This window comes from Mercurialis annua, linkage group LG3 (assembly GCF_937616625.2).
Source record: "Mercurialis annua linkage group LG3, ddMerAnnu1.2, whole genome shotgun sequence".
NCBI classification, from domain to species: domain Eukaryota; kingdom Viridiplantae; phylum Streptophyta; class Magnoliopsida; order Malpighiales; family Euphorbiaceae; genus Mercurialis; species Mercurialis annua.
In genome coordinates this window covers 15,297,015-15,315,208 of record NC_065572.1, presented here as the reverse complement: position 1 = coordinate 15,315,208, position 18,194 = coordinate 15,297,015, and the positions used below count along the sequence as shown (strand labels likewise).

Sequence of the window (18,194 nt, the reverse complement as noted above, 5' to 3'; positions counted from 1 at the left end):
GTTTCGCTTCGTTCTCACTCGTTTTTACTCCGTTTCTCATGCAAAAGTAGTCAAACCGTATAAATCGAACAAGGAATCCAAATATGGCATAATCAGAGTGTATAAAACTCATCTAAATAAAATTATTTTTCTGGGCAGCAGCATGAAAATAGGTTTTTTCATGGCCAAAAACACTTAAAACACCTAGAAACATGCATTCTAAGGCATCTAATCGATTATTTTCTAGATTTGAACATGAAAAACAGCTAATTATAGTGATTAACATGTTTTCATCGAACTCATGGCAATTTATTGAAAGCATCGAATTTAGCTAATATGGCAATTTTAATGGCGAAAGCAATAAAAAGACTAGACATGCATCTTAAATCATACAAATTTAACAATCATGGCAATTATGCATATATTTATGGCAAATCAAAGGAATATAATAAGAGGGTCTCAGAATTACTGGTATGAGTCCTTGGCTCGTTTGCTGGGGAAGTGGATATGGAATCCAACTTCGAATCTGTGTAGGGCTTGCGTTCTTGGAGAATCAAAGCGTTCTTAGTGTTTCAAGACTGGATTTTTTTTTGTGTGGATGTGTATGTGGTGACTGAATTTTACTATTTATTTTTAGAGTTTGTGTGCCACCTTTGGCTATGCTAGCTTAAGGCTGAATTTATAGAGTCTAATTAGGTCTAGGGTTAGCTTATGTGTATTTATAAGTTGGGAAGATTAGAATAATACTCTATTTTTTAAAATAATTTGATTTCCTACCTCAATAAAAAAAAGATAGAGAAAATACCTCATAATTTTAATGCTTTTATTTTTTTTACTTTAAAGCATGTTTATATTATAATTATACCTACTTTCTATTAATTTTTTACTTTAAGTACCTCATATGACAGTTGTCATATTTTTACATTTTTCTTTCTCTCCTTTCTCCTCTCTCTTCTTCTTCTTCTTCTTCTCCTGTGTTTCTTTTTTTTCTTTGTCAATTTTCTTCTTCTTCTTTATTTCTTCTTCATTTTTCTTTGTTCGCCGTTCCTTCATCGCTTCGCCGCCGTTTCTTCATTGCTCCACTGTCACTGCATTATTCAATCATATTTATTTTTTAATTCATGGTGATTATTGCGATTTTTTAACATTTAGATATAAATAAATTGCTCTTGAATTTTGTTTTATGTTTTATGATGAAAAAACGATATTATGATGAAAAAATAATTTTCTGCACAAAAAACGATTTTCTGCAAAAAAACAGTATCTGATTATCATATGATTATCATAACGCTGCAGAAAAAAAAGATTTTTTTATAAAAAAACAGTCTCTGATTATCATATGAGTAATTGTTTTTTCATCATGTTGTTATCATAACACTGCATTAAGAATGATTTTCTACAAAAAAAATTGATTATCATGTTGTTATTACTGTATTATCATCTCGTTATCATAATATAATCATATGATACCGAGATGATAATGTATTATTGTACCTAAATGATAATGTTATGACAACGACATAATAATAAAATTCTGATAATAGTATGATAATATAATAGCTATATGAAAAAAATTATATAAAAATTATGATAACGAGATGATAATGTGAAGAAAATAGTATGATAATGAAGTATAATAAGGTCATATTATCATACTATTATCTTCACTTTATCATCTTATTATCATAATTTTTTTGTAATTGTTTTTTTCATACATGTATCATATTATCATACTATTATCTTCACATTATTATCTCGTTATCATAATTTTTTGTAATTTTTTTTTTCATACAGGTATCATATTATCATACTATTATCTTTACATTATCATCTCATTATCATAATGTTTCTGTAATTGTTTTACATATATGTATCATATTATCATACTATTATTATAACTTTATTATTTTATTATCATCTGGTTATCATACCGGTGTCATGAATCTTTTTGTTATTCTATTTTCACGTACGTTATCATCTAGTTATCATAACCTTATCATAATTGACTATCATCTAATTATCATACTCCAGTGTTATGATAACGGCATGATAATCAAACACTATTTTATCATACATTATCATAGATGTTATCATATATGTACCATAAATATTGTCATCTCGTTATCATATGATAAAACATTATCATATGACACTATTTCTGTAATTTTTTTTTCCATATAAGTATCATATGATAATGTTATGATAACGATATATGATAATATTATGATAACGATATGATAATCAAACATTATTTTCTGCAGAATTTTTTTCCTGTAATGCTATGATAATTACATGATAATATAGTGATACTCATATGATAATCAGAGGATGTTTTTCTATATAAAAATTATCTTTTCTGCAGTGTTATGATAATATGATGATAATGCAGTGATACTCATATGATAATCAGATGCTGTTTTGCTTGCAGAAAATCCTTTTTTGTGCAGAAAATCGTTTTTTGTGCAGAAAATCGTTTTTTCAACATAAAATCGTTTTCATGCATATTTTTAGATCTAAAATTGAAAAAATCAAATAGTAATTTATTTAGATCTGAAAGTTAACATAAATCGTATTAATCACCACGAATTAAGAAAAAAAATTCTAAAATCAAATATGAAACGAACGGAGAGCGACAGTAGAACGATGGCGGAGCGGCGGCGGATTGATGGCGCAGCGGCGAAAAAAAGAGAATAAAATGGAAAAGAAAAGAATAAGAAAAGAAGAAGAAAGAAAAAAACAAAGAGAGAAGAAGGAGAAGAAGAAAGAACGAAAGAGAAAAAAAAGAAAAAAGTGACAGTTGTCACTTAGAGTAAAAAAAATAGTTTGAGTAAAATAATAATAAAAATTAGACATAATTATAATATAAACATGTGTTAGAGTAAAAAATAAAAACAATAAAAAGGTGAGGTATTTTCTTTATCTTTTCCTTGTTGAGGTAGGAAATCAAATTATTTTTAAAAATGGAGTATTTATCCTAATTTTCTCTTATAAGTTCCTCTTAGTTAGAGTTTGGTTAGGGGTTGAAGAAGTGTTAAGTAATAAGTCTACATGTATTTAGGATTAGGTTTTAATTAATTAATTACGATTTTAATTCTAATTTTCGGATTTTGACTTGCTAGCTAAGTAAAAAAGTGCTAAAAGTCTATTTTGGTGCCTAAAGTTCCAAAAAAGGCTACTAAAGTTCAATGGGTTTGGTCATGGTCAATTCCAGTCCGTAAAACTTGCAAATTGGCCCATAAAATTCTAAGATATTGCAATTAGTTTAATTTTTGGACTTAGATTACAATCTCTTTGGTTTTTATGGGCTATTTACGCCTAATTGCATTTTAATACTCAAAGATTGTACCTGTGCACAGATTTCGCCTGCTTAGATTCCAGCAAGTAAATCGAAAGCTCGTCACCCGGACGGATTTCTCTCGAAATCATCATTGGACTCTTCAGTTCCTTATCACTTTTTACATGTATGAAAAATAGGTGTCTACGGAACTTGGGAATTACTGGTTTAGGCAATGAGATTCTTGTTTTTCGTTTGAGAATGACGGTGGTGATGTGGTGGTGGTTTGATTTTTTTGTACTGCATAGCCTGCACTTTAGGTGTTTGAAGAAAATAATGCTTTTGAGAATATTTTTTGATGTCTGTAATTTTACGTGTTGGTTAACCAATGGTTAACAATATTGGGTAAACCGTTGGTTAACTTGTAATAAATTTTAGTTGAATATACATTAACAAAATCGTTAGTAAACTGTTACGGAATTTTATTTTGTTGTTAGTTAACTAATGGTGTGCTAATGGTACACCAATAACCTTTATTTTTAGTACACTATAAATAGACGTTGGGTTAACCGTTGGTAAATGTGTAATAATTTTTATTTTGAATATATGGTTAATAAATCAGTGGTAAACCATTTGTTATATTTGAATTGTGTATTTTAAACGAACTATATTTTTAGAAAAATTAATAATTTTGTTTTTAGAATACCTTAGTGAACCGTGAGTAATCCGCTGATAAACATATAGTTAATTATTTTTTAATATATCGTTAATAATTTTATAGTAAACTTAGCATATAAAACATAAATTATTTTCTAGTGTACCGTTAGTAACCTGTTAGTATACAGCTGGTTAACCAAAATCGTATTTCTGAGATTAAAAAATATTTTTAAGAATAACATAAGTCAATTTCGCAAAAAAAAAGTAGAAATTGTATTTTTCAAAAATAAACTTTGACGTTGTATTTTTCAAAATATTTTAGCTTGTTACGGGTACTTGTCTAAAGAGGCCTTTCGAATATCCAATATATAGGCTAACTTATTTAGTAAACATAAAAATCAACTTGATGAGGTGTCCTAAGTCTCTCGTCAAAATAAAAATAAATTAGATTTGAATTTGGATTATAATTTAGTTATTAATCAAACTTTTATTTGGCTTTACAAAATTATATGAATTTGGATTTAAATAAAATCCCAGCTAATTTTAACAAACTAAAAATTTGAAATTATTTTTAAAGTTTAGTTATATTAAAGTCTAACCCATTATTAAAAATCAACCAATTAAACTAATTCAATCTAAAATCGAATACCATCGGGTTCGAAATGAGAAAAAAATTGAAAATTTGAGCAACATTAATTTTGATCAGTCTTATCGAAATCTGAATAAATTAAACCGATAAAACTATTGTCAAATAAAGAATTAAAAATAACAAAAACTTAAAAATCTATAAATTGATTAGACTAATTTTCTAAACTCGAACCTCAAAATAAAATTCATGTATCTTAAAGACAGCCATAAACCATCAACCAAAAATTTGAACTTGAAACCCGAAACCTAAGATTTGAAATCCAAATATAAAAATTTAAAACTCGAATCACTAAATTGTTGCTTGATCTCTGAAACCAAAAACTTAAAATCTGAAATCCAAAATTCAAAGCTTGATTCCCAAAAATCAAAATTCAAGACCTAAAACATGAATTCAAAAATTCAAAATTCATAATTGAGAAATCAGAATTCAAGGTTTAAAATCCAAAATATAAAGTTTAAGATTCATGATTCTATTTTTTTTAACCCAAAATTTGAATCACGAAACTTGAAGTTCAAAAGTAAAAACGTATAATCCTAATAGCAAACCCAAAATTCGTCACTTTACTTGGCGTATTTGTCATGGCTCTTTTCCGTGCAATGAGAACTTGGCTAAATGTTTAGTTCCTGTATTGATCTTTGTCCCTGATGTGGATCTACGCCTGAAACCGACCTTCATGCCCTCAAAGACTGTGACGAAGTTAGGGATTTATGGATTTTGTTCCCTCTGAGTTTGCTGCTATTCCTTCCGAGTATCATCAATGGTAGGTAGATTCCTTCCGAGTATCATCGGTGGTAGAGTGGCTTTCTGGAATGTTCTCGGCATTAAAGCCTGAAGAATTACAGGATTTTCTTATTATCTTGTGGATTGTCTCGAATAATCGTAATACTATCGTGTTCAACAATTATCGAGTTCCTACTCAGGCTTTGTTTCGCAATGTTCATGATATGAGGGTCTCCTTTACGAATCAGAGGGTGCTCTCTCATCGTTCTAATTTTCCCACGGATTGGCAAGCCCCTCTCATTGATTTTTTGAAGATTAACTCTGATGTGGCGGTTGTTGTTCACCAAAATCAATCCATCGCTGCTGCTGTTTGTCGGAACCATGCAGGTGTTGTGCTGAAATGTGGAATCACTGTTTTGCATGGGGTTGTTTGCGCTAAGTTGGCTGAAGTTCGTGTTGTTCTCCTAGGACTGTAGCTAGCTGAGTTCCTTCCGCCAATGAAGCTGATAGTAGAATCTGACGCAGCCAATGTTGTTCACCGCTTCGAGCAGCCTGCCTCGGCCATTGATATTATCCAAATTATAGCTGATGATTGCTTAGAATTGGCTAAGAATAGAGAGATTATTTTTCAACATATCCGTAGAGACGGTAATGTTATTGCCCACACCCATACTAAATGGGGTGTTTTCTTTGGCAAAGATCGTTTTTTTTACGGTGGAATTCCTTTCCCGATCAATGAGCTCGTAATTTCGATTTCTTAAATTAATAAAGCTCCTTTTTTCTCTAAAAAAAGATGACTCAAAACTCAAAATAGAAAATAGAGAATCTAAAACTCAAAATTGGAAACCTACAAGACTGGAATTATCTGGAGCGGTTGTTAACAAATTTAGAATTAATTATAACTATTGTTTGCGGTTTAGAAATATATTTGTAATTTTTTTTGACTTAAAAGTTTAATTTTTTTCCAATTGTTTTTTTAAATTATTTTTATTTAAAAAATATATAATTATATATTATCTTAATACTTAATGTGAAATTTTAGATTTGAAATTCTGCATATTATCTAAACAAAAAATTTAAAATTCATTTATTTGAAATATAAAATCTAAAAACTGAGATTGGAAATTTAATTTTAAAATTCAAATCCATACCAAAGATGGTTTTAATAGAAAACAAATATAATGAATTAAGAAGTAGGTAAGGATTTTTGCACTCCGCCATCTAATAATTGCACTCCACTATTAGATATAAATGATTTTATTATCCTTCATTAAAAATTTATTAATTTTTATCTTTTAATTAGGCTCCATCAATTTTAAATCTTTGATTTTGTATTATTATATAATATATTTATTGGCTAATTTTCAGTTTTAAATAATGATATTTGTTTACTAATTTCATCTTTTAATTTTTGGGGTTTTTTAATAGAAAAAGATTGACAATTCAATAGTGATACATTTTTGTGAAATGCTCACTTTTATAAGTATATACTTAGTATCATATGATTCATTCTTTCATAAATTTTATAATCCTTTTTTAGTAAATATTATTTTCTTAATATGAATAAATAAATTATATATATATAAAAACAATCTTGAAATGGTAAACTTATATATAAACCACAACTAAGTATAGATGCTAATAATATTTTTGCATAAAAGTAATAATGTATTTACTTATATAATCTTATAAAAAATTAAATTAATTATTAGGAAAATTGAAATTGCACAATTTTATATCATCAATAGCTGAGATATTTTTAATTTTTAATTTTTAATTTTTAATTTTTTTAAATTTAGTTTCTCCATGTGAAAGTATATATCTGTAATTTTGATATTTTAACTGCAAACTTAAACAATTAAAAAAACTGCTCGCAGTAAGCTTGCAATAGTGATTATAGAGGAGATTGTGAAATGCTATAAAAATACAAGTAGTAAATGAGTTTCAATAAAGGATAATTAAGTCATCAGCAATTATACCATAGAGTGCAAGAAGAATATGTACAGGTATTGTAATGTTCACTCAGATAATGTCAAAATTAAAGATGTGCAAGCACGTACACTAAAAATGGGCATGATATCATATAGTCCTCATCAGCAACTTATTTTTATACTTGGCAATGTGCACACTACTAACTATAATAACCTAAATAAGACCCGCCACATTTTCTAATTTTAAAAATGTGTGTTACGCTTAATCTCCATCTATAAAACTCCCATATCCTCATTTCCAATTCTCATCACCCTCAAGAAGCTAATAAAAAGCTTAATTATACCAATCAAAATATTTTAAATATGGCTTTAAGAATTATAGCTTCTGGGGTACTTCTCATATCTCTTAATCTTCTTTTCTTTACTTTGGTTAGCTCTACCTATGCATCCGACTACACTAGCACTCCAACATCATCAACACCAAAGCTAAAAGAGTATACACCCGATTACACTAGTAACCCATCATCAACAACACCCGAGCAAAAAGACTATACACCTGACTACACTAGCAAACCATCATCAACAGCTCCCGAACAAAAAGACTATACACCTGAATATAATAGCAAGCCATCATCAGCAACACCAGAGCCAACAAATTATGCACCTGACTACTCTAGCCACTCATCATCAGAAACCTCAGAACCAATAAACTATGCACCTGACTACACTAACAACCCGTCATCAGCAACACCAGAGCCAACAAATTATGCACCTGACTACTCTAGCCACTCATCATCAGAAACCCCAGAACCAATAAACTATGCACCTGCCTACACTAACAACCCGTCATCAGCAACACCAAAACCAATGGACTATGCACCTGACTACTCAAGCAACCCATCGTCAACATCGCCAGAGTCGATGGACTACACACCTGATTACTCCAGCAATTCATATGCTAAACCTGCCAAGTGTCCAAAGGATACTCTTAAACTAGGTGTATGTGTCAACTTATTGAAAGGTTTGTTAGGTGTTACAGTAGGTACACCACCACATGCTCCTTGTTGCAGCCTTATCGGTGATCTTGTTGATATTGAAGCCGCTGTTTGCCTTTGCACAACGATTAAAGCTAGTCTCTTGGGCATTGACTTGACTCTTCCTATCGACCTTAGCTTATTGCTCAACTACTGTGGTAAACAATTGCCAAAAGGATTCCAGTGTTCCTAAACTATTGTAATTTAAATTTATTTTTTATTTTTCAAGAGTTGTTTTTACAGTTTTTCTATAAGTGTTTATTAATTGTTGAGAGTCTTCTTTTACCTGCAATTGTATATTGCATGTTCGTTCTGAATTGAATTGTATTTTTTTTAAATTATGAATTAATTTTATTTTTGAATAACTAATTTTATTTTTAAATTTAAAATGGATTGTTTCTTATTTATATTAATTACACTAAATGGTTAATGGAGTGTGGAGTTTAATCACGGAATAAAATGTTGGATCCCCTAATATAAAATTTGGGTATTAAATTCCAGAGTTTTCTAACCTATCCCGTTATTATAGTTTCTGAATAATTTGTTTTTTTTGTTTTATTGTAGTTATTAAAATTATATTTTCGGCCCAAAAGACAAACGCCTTATTTCGAATATCCAAAATATAGTCCAACTTATTTAGTATAAACATAAAAATCAACTCGATATGATGTCTTAAGTCACCAAAAATCCTTCACGTCCAAATAAAATAAATTTAATCTTCCAAACGAAAAAAATTAAAGTTAAAAAAAAAGTTTCAGTGACTTTTAAAATCAACTAGTTTCGCATTACGTGCTATGCACGTGGCTCGTAACGTAACTCGTCAATGAATATATTAGTAAATTTATTATATTTATATCAATTTTTTTATTTATAATTAATACTAAATTAGTTAAAAAAATTGTAAAAGTAAATATAATATATTCGGTTATTAAAAATTTTTCCATATTGAATTTATTCTTGTTTTGGTTTTATAATAACCATATTTAAATAATTAACTTAATTTTATTAATTTCTATCTTTAAAAATAATAAGATAGAAATTTAACCAATATTATATTGACCAAATACAATATTTTAATTTTATAGTTCAATCAAACTAAAAGATAGGTATTCCTACTAATTTGGAGACAATGTAGTTATTTTTTACATACTAAAAATTAAATTGGAGATAATTTAGCTACCTATTCTAATTAGGACTTTAATTATAATAGTGATTAATTAAATAACTAATTAGTTAATGACTATAAAACCTTTATTTAGTAGTAAACTAAAAAGGATTATTTAGTAAATTTGTCTGTCCCCCCCACCCCCATATCCGTGCTTTTATATATAGTATAGATATAGATTTATTGTTTTAGTCATTTACACCTCAACTTTTAGAATGACTATTTAAAAAAAAAATAACTCTGCCTATGCATCCGACTACACTAGCACTCCAACATCATCAACACCAAAGCTAAAAGAGTATACACCTGATTACACTAGTAACCCATCATCAACAACACCCGAGCAAAAAGACTATACACCTGACTACACTAGCAAACCATCATCAACAGCTCCCGAACAAAAAGACTATACACCTGAATATAATAGCAAGCCATCATTAGCAACACCAGAGCCAACAAATTATGCACCTGACTACTCTAGCCACTCATCATCAGAAACCTCAGAACCAATAAACTATGCACCTGACTACACTAACAACCCGTCATCAGCAACACCAGAGCCAACAAATTATGCACCTGACTACTCTAGCCACTCATCATCAGAAACCCCAGAACTAATAAACTATGCACCTGCCTACACTAACAACCCGTCATCAGCAACACCAAAACCAATGGACTATGCACCTGACTACTCAAGCAACCCATCGTCAACATCGTCCGAGTCGATAAACTACGCACCCGATTACTCCAGCAATTCATATGCTAAACCTGCCAAGTGTCCAAAGGATACTCTTAAACTAGGTGTATGTGTCAACTTATTGAAAGGTTTGTTGGGTGTTACAGTAGGTACCCCACCACATGCTCCTTGTTGTAGCCTTATTGGTGATCTTGTTGATCTTGAAGCCGCTGTTTGCCTTTGCACAACGATTAAAGCTAGTCTCTTGGGCATTGACTTGACTCTTCCCGTCGACCTTAGCTTATTGCTCAACTACTGTGGCAAACAATTGCCAAAAGGATTCCAGTGTTCGTAAACTATTGCAATGATTTCTCTTTTTCCAAGAGTTGTTTTTGCTGTTTTTCCATATGTGTTTATTAGTTGTTGAGAGTCTTCTTTTACCTGCAATTGTATATTGCATGTTCGTTCCGAATTGAATTGTATTTTTTTTTAAATTATGAATTAATTTTATTTTTAAATAACTAATTTTGTTTTTAAATTTAAAACTGATTGTTTCTTATTTATATTAATTACACTAAATGGTTAATGGAGTGTGGAGTTTAATCACGGAGTAAAATGTTGGATCCCCTAATATAAAATTTGGGTATTAAACTCCAGAGTTTTCTAACCTATCCCGTTATTATAGTTTCTGAATAATTTTTTTTTTGTTTTATTGTAGTTATTAAAATTATATTTTTTGGCCCAAAAGACAAACGCCTTATTATCCAAAATATAGCCCAACTTTTTTAGTAAACATAAAAATCAACTCGATGTGATGTCTTAAGTCACCAAAAATCCTTCTCGTCCAAATAAAAATAAATTTAATCTTCCAAACGAAACAAATTAAAGTTCAAAAATAAAGGTTCAGCGACTTTTAAAATCAATTTATTGTTTTAGTCATTTACACCTCAAGTTTTAGAATGACTATTTAAAACATAAAATTAACTTTCTATTATATTTTGTAATAACCCGTAAATATTTAAGGAATTAGATCGTGCCACGAATCCTAAATTATGAAATTTAGGTCAAGTAGGTCAGAAATGAGAAATGAGTTAAGAATAGTTGGAATAAGTTTATTAAATGAATCGCGAAATAATAATTTTAAATTGGAAAATATTATTCGTTAGAGCATGTATTAGCGGGACTAAGTAAAAGTTAAGAAAATAAATATAAAAATAAAATGTAAGTCTCGAACTAATAATTTTTACGCTGTCGTCCATGAAATATTATTAAGAATTTACTGGTAAACTTTCGTTGGATTTGGTAACTGTTTTAAAATTGGATGCGAACGTTAATTAACAAATTGGGTTAAAGTACATGATTGAGCTACTTGAGCTAAATTACAAATAGAACAAACTATTCTAACCCTTTATCATTTTCATTTCATTCATTTGAGATAAGAAATCAATCCCTAAACCCTCATTTTTCTCTCATTAAGGCCGAACCCCACCTCCATCTGCTATCTCCATCAATTCTCAACCATATTGAACAATTCTTCATGCAATCAATCACGAATTCAAAGGTACTCAAGGTGAATTGTGGAATAGAAAAAGCTAGGGTTTGATGGTTATGGTGATGTTTGATGGTTGAATGATTTGGTGAGTTTGTGAGATTGAGAGTTGTGATTATTGTGAATTGTGATGTTTGAATTGACAAACAACTGCCTAGGTCTTGAGAGCAAGTTGGAGTGGAACCCCGATGGCTGGGTTCTGCTCTGGTGACTAGAATAATTCTGCTCACCACAAGCAGAATTCTGCCCATGACCCCTATTCGTTTGGATTTTAGTTTGTGTTAATAGGCGATAGTTTGACGATTTTACGACGAATGGTTATGAAGTTTTAAGTTGATGTGTAAAACATTTTGAAAATTGATTTTTAGGTATGAAAAGTGTATAGAAAGATAATTTTTATGGATTGATATAAGGTTGATCATTTAGTAATAAAATGTATGAAAAGGTTGAATTGAGTTAGTCATTTGATGGTTTATGATTGACGTTTAGAGCTACGGTAAGATCGTACCATTTTGGTAAAATTAATTAATTTGAATTTTGTTTGTGTGTTAGGATAAGTTCAGCATGGTTATAATGTTGGTTAGGCGACATGCCGAGGTAGGGCTCAGGTTGCCTTTGTCATTTTGACCCTTGTTGATATTAGAAAGTTTGACAAATAATTTTTTGAGTTAGACGTTGATGGACTTCAACTTGATAAAAATATGGACTTAGAATCTTATTGCTTTGAGGTTAGGCTTTGAACAAGAAGTTCAACGGGAATTGATAAGTTCATCAGTAAACCTTAAAGATTATATTAAGATAATATCATTATATCGATAAGAATAAATAAAAATGTATTGGGTTGATACGCGGATAAAAATATAACTAGTTATATGTAGGTTTATATTCCAAGTATATATGTCTATTGAGTTAGAATCTTGCTCGAATTTAAATATATGTCTTACCTAGATCCAGCAAGGCAAGCTACTACCTGACAAGCAGCTCATAGAGCTTGACGACAGTTGTTCGATCAAAGTTTTTGGAAATAGCAAGTTGTGAGTTTATATGTTTTTAAATTTGACATATTAAAAGCGCATAATTTTATAAATGCAAAATGTTTTATACAAATTGCATAGCATTGTTTATTTTCAAAATATTTTATATGAAATGCATACATCATTGCTTTGAAATCAGTATAGAACCGAAGAAACAAGCTTTCCTATTGGGCGGCAATAGGAACTGCGTGATCACCAGTTAAGTTCAGCAATCTGCAGTACTTTGTTTGATCAGAAATTTGAAGATATCTTCCTCGCTCGTTTATTAGATACGAGGTTAACTCGGTGGAGTTATCCCATGACAAGTATCTAAGCGTTGACTCTGTAGAATTATCTCGGGACCCATCTCAATCGTTGGATATGAGAAATAGTACGAGTTAACTCGGTGGAACTATCCTGGGACTGTACTACATGGTATCAGTTAACTCGGTTGAATTATCTCAGGACCTAACCATAAGTTACTCGATTTGCTTGCAAGTTCAGTTTTGTTTGGATCTATCATGATATAATTTGAGGATTAGGGTTTCCATCGGAGATTTATATTTGGATGCATATGAATGAATGGTTTACAATATTGTTTTGTTTTATAGAATACTCACCTATAAACTTATGAACTCACTCCTTTTTCAGGTGAACAATCTTTTGATGTGACAGACTTTTACTCTTGTTCAGAAGTCTGTATTTTTGGAGTATGTATAAAAAAAAAGTGTCGATCAATAGTGTTGCAGTAGAGTCAACTCCTAGTGTATATATGGCTTTGTCAAGCGGTTTTAAATGTTTTTTTATACTCTGATATGGATGCATAATTTTAAACTGTACTTTAACCGTTTGATTTTATTATGCAAAATGGGGCTATGCTTGATGTGATCGCATAGTAAGACCCTAGTTTCCATGTATCATTTTCAGATTGTGAACAAACGTTTGCAAACGTATCATTTTGAAAGCTTTTCTGAAAATGCTTTATGTTGTGGTCGAATGTTTGATTTGATTAGATCGCGAAAAGCTTTTAATGGTCATTAGGCTTGCTACGGGTTTCAGAGCTACCACTCCTGTTCCTTAGCACCAGTCTCGACTCAAGATTTCGGGTCGTGACAAAGTTGGTATTAGAGCAATGGTTTAGATTCATAGGCCATTGACTATATGCATTCGATGTTGTTTGTACCTTGCATTGACTATGTCACTAGGTTAAGCTAGGAACTACTGCAGCTATAGGATTCGAGTGATGTCATCGATATGTCCTCATTTGTTTTCAAAACTTTCAACTCTCCTTGATAGGATGCGAGTCTGTTTTGTGCGTGTGATCGATATTATGCGATTAGATGTGTTTGCCTATATGATTGGCTTTATGCCTAGAAGTAGACTAAGCTTAGTATAGGTTTGTGGCATGATTATTGATCGTGGTGTTGTTTCCTTTGGTCAGGATTGCTGACCAAAGACAAGCACATACTCCTGCTGCTACAGCACAACAACAACAACAAGAGCCGAGGAGGCTCAAGATGAGTCTTTTGTCCAGGTAGGAAACAATGATCCGATTGGAGTAGCTGGAAGAGGTAGAGGTCGTGGAAGAGGCCGAGGTAGAGGAAGAGGCCAAGCTGCCGATGTACAAGAACCAGTGCAGGCACCCGGGATGCCTCAACAAACGAATCCCGCAGGCTTTAATTTAGATCAGTTTTTAAATGGGGTTGCTAGTATGCAAGATTATGTTACGAATTTCACAAGGTTAAACCGATTTGCAACAAGGTTGAACACAAGGTTCGTGAAGGGTTGAGGACCTGACTTTGTGAGTTTGATGTCAGATGTGAACATGGATTTAGTTCAGTTGATAGAAAGTTCTCGACATATTGAGACTTCCCTAATTCAATTTGGACGACTTCCCGATCCTTCTGGTCAAGTACCAACCAGAAGTGAGCATGTTCATGTTTTGTAGAGTTCTCCAGTGGAGTCTTTTGTTAGAAATATCCCTAGACCCTAGCGTAATCGAGAACGTAAGAGAGGAAGACATAGTAATCGAGCTGGAACTTCTGGAGCAAGGTTTGCTGCTAGGACGACGGGTGGTGCAGGGTTTGGATCGCCCCTTTGTCAGAACTACAACAAGAGGCATTATAGAATATGCCATATTTTCTCAGGAGCGCGTTTCAATTGTGTCCAACAAGGTCACTTTGCTAGAGATTGTCCAAGGCAAGGACCCCAAGGTTTGATGACCATAGTTGCGCAACCATCCTACCATCAGCAGAGACCTACGTATCTGGCAACGTCTGGATATTGACAAACATGAAGTATGTTTATAGGCTAGAGAGACCGAGGTTATGGAAATCAAGGAGGGAAAAATGGCGGAGGTCGTGGAGCTGATCAGACTTCGCAAGCTGGTGGAAGTCGGGTCAGAGTTTTTGCGTTGAATCCTCAAGAAGCTCAGTCTTCCAATGCTGTTGTACAAGATACATTTTCCATCGCTTCTCAACATGCCTCAGTTTTATTTGATTCGGGTTCTACGCATTCATTTGTTTCGCCTAGTTTGGCGAGTAATTGGGAAGGCAACTCGCTTATTTACAACGTCCTTTACTACCCGAGTAGGCAAAAGTATAGAAGTTAGCATAGTTTATTCCTTGTCCTGTGAGTGTCCAAGGGCGAGAGTTGTTTGTTGACTTGATTTTTCTATAAGTATTAGCATTCGATGTGATTGTTAACACGAATTTCTTCTCTTCAATTAGGAAACAAGGAAATAAGAACAAATGTCAATTTTATTGAATTTAATCAAAAAGCGGAATACAAACTCTATTGGATAATTTCTACACGTGTAGAAATTAAATCGTTTGATGCTTTCCTTCAATATTTGATCAAGGGCTTATGAAACTTGTTCTTGAATCCGTTGTAGAATCTCCTTCGATTTGGTGAAGGAAATGGTTGAATCGTTGACGAGTGATGAACACACCATATGAAGATTCGATTATGAAAACTTAATTTGATATGTAGTCGTTTGGTTGAATCCTCGACGGGTGATGAAGATTCGAATATGAAGACTTGATTTGTTGTACTCGTTTGGAGAAATTATGCAGAGCTTCTTTATTGTTTGTTTGCAGAATTCCTACGACGTGGGAGAGATGAACACAACGAATGAAGATTTGATTTGGTGTAGTCGCTTTATCGCTTTGTTTGCAGAATTTCGTCGACTTAAGGGTGTTGTCTGTCTGTCATGTCTTTTATTGTGAAAGCACTCATGTTTATAGGAGTATAGAGAATATGTATTTATGCACATATCTCTATACTTGGAAAGAATAATTAATTTTATTCTAATTAGTTAAATGAAAATATTCACTTAGCTAATAGAAAAGATAGTATTTTCCTTTGATATTAGGTAAGTATAATTTGTTAACTTACCCAAATGATTTATTTAATATTATTTAGATTTTATTTAATAATTAATTTTAAAATTATTATATATATTTGAAAGTCCAATAATATAAAATTCAATTTATTTTATGGGCCAAATATTTTCGCGTCAACAAATTCCCCCTCGAAACTTGTTCGCATTTTTAGAATTTTTTTTCTTCTGCTGAAGTAAAACAAATTCCAATTTGACTTTCATTCTGTTTTAGAGAATAGTCCAATTCTCTTTAGGAATAATGAGTAGAGTGTGCTTCTATAAATAGGAGTATAAAAATTTCTAAATTTCCATCTCTTCTTCACTATTGACGATACTCTCTTTTCTCAATTTGCTTAATCATCCAATTCAATTGTTTTAAACTTTTGATCCTTCTCCTGACAGAAATAAATAGATTTTTTTTCACAGGTGTACTCTTAGACAATTGTGTTAGTGATATGCACTAAGTCAATCATGTGTGACCATGTATTGACTTTATCGTTTTGTTATTTATTGATTGACAATTTTTATCATTTTATATTATGATTAAAATACTAGAATGGTTAATTCTTTTTAAGGTCATCAAGTATGTGACTTGATAGTAGAACCCCTAGGTTTTATAAAGAATTGTATTTCATATGTCCCTAGTCTTCATAGAACATTGAGACTAGTATGATATTGATTGATGATTATGTTTTACTAATCATGTATATGAGATATAAAGTCAAATCATAGGTGTTATTCGAGAAATAAGACACTAGATGACCCACCTTGCGAATACTACATAGATAATTGTCATCAGTAATTCTCATTACAGTTCTATTAGTATAATCCTTTGACATTTAAATCACCATGGATTTCTACATAGCTAATTCATGTTTTGATATAGTCTGACATTATCTTTAACAAGATAGTGAGATAGATTATCATTGGATATGAAAGTAACTATGTGAGAAATGTAAGTGACTGAGAAGGAATTTGGTCCTCATTTATTTGAGTAAGATATTTATGGGCCCCTTGAAAAAGACAGACTGAAGGAAATGCATGCCATGCTAAATGAATTGATAAAGAGTTATCATTTTCAGTATACTTGGAATCAGAAAACTAATGATTAAATATTATATGGATGACAGGACTATACCTTATATTCAATCAGGATATCGAGAGACAAACGGATTAAACTATTATTGTAAACGGTTAAATCGGATTATCGATATTTGTATAATTTGGGTAGTCATAATTAGAGGTGGCCACAGTGCATAACCCGGCGGTTTCGGTTCGGAATCGCCGGGTCACGGTTCAAGAAAAAGTGAAACCGGCCCGGAACCGCCTAAGAGACGGTTCCATGACGGTTCCGGTTCTGGTTTAGGACGGATTAGAAAAAAAATTAAAAAAAATTAAAATTTAATTATTAAAAAATGTAATTTAACAATAAAATAACTCACGGAGATAGTATTACAAGAAATTAAAGATTTTTTTTAAATTAAAATATTAACCAAAAATTTAGCTAAAACAAATATAACATATATTTTATTGCAAAAGTAAGTATATTATATGAAAAATATAGTATATATTTTTATCAACGGGTTCGACCCTTGAACCGCCGATTTTGACCCGGAACCGCCGGTTCACGGTTCAACAAATATAGAACCGGCCCGGAACCGCCCTTTTACGGTTCCGGGCCGGTTTTAGTCTGGTTGCAGGTTTAACCGGTTCCGGACCGGGTTTGACCGGGCCGGTTCCTGTCCGGTTCACGGACTGACCCGGCCTATGGCCACCTCTAGTCATAATGTCTTGCTAGAGGGTTCGTAGAGACGTAAATTTGTTGATTATTTAACATGGGTTCTAATGGTAGGTCCAATTTTCTTTAGAGTTAATTAGACAAAATACGTTCATTACCCAAAATAATTAGAATAGTACGGTTGAACTTTCTCTTTTTGAGGAATACAATTTCCATCTTTTATTTTTGAATTTTAGATTTTCTATTTTTGACATTTACGTTTTCTATTATTGTTTTATTCTACAATCAATCCATTTCTATCTCTAATCTCATATAAATTCTTCATCTTCAATCTCCAAACCCTAGAATCCTCTCCTCTATTCAATCGTCACCAAACCATCGGCGCCGTCGTAAGTCTGCCGCCATCGCCCGCCATCGCCGTTCGTGA

At 31.7% G+C, this 18,194-nt stretch overlaps 2 protein-coding genes across 2 annotated transcripts; both read left to right on the top strand.

The window, feature by feature from the left end:
- The first annotated feature begins 7,512 nt into the window (after positions 1-7,512).
- LOC130015333 (pEARLI1-like lipid transfer protein 3) lies at positions 7,513-8,609 on the top strand. The gene has a single exon (XM_056105206.1). It carries the CDS (start codon positions 7,574-7,576, stop codon positions 8,435-8,437), a length of 864 nt encoding a protein of 287 aa, XP_055961181.1. The 5' UTR covers positions 7,513-7,573; the 3' UTR covers positions 8,438-8,609.
- A 1,036-nt stretch (positions 8,610-9,645) lies between these two features.
- LOC130015250 (pEARLI1-like lipid transfer protein 3) lies at positions 9,646-10,440 on the top strand (the record flags this gene model as incomplete). The annotated part of the gene is made up of 1 exon (XM_056105018.1): positions 9,646-10,440. A coding segment is annotated over one exon (795 nt), but the record flags the coding sequence as incomplete, so codon positions are not given.
- Positions 10,441-18,194: the final 7,754 nt, after the last annotated feature.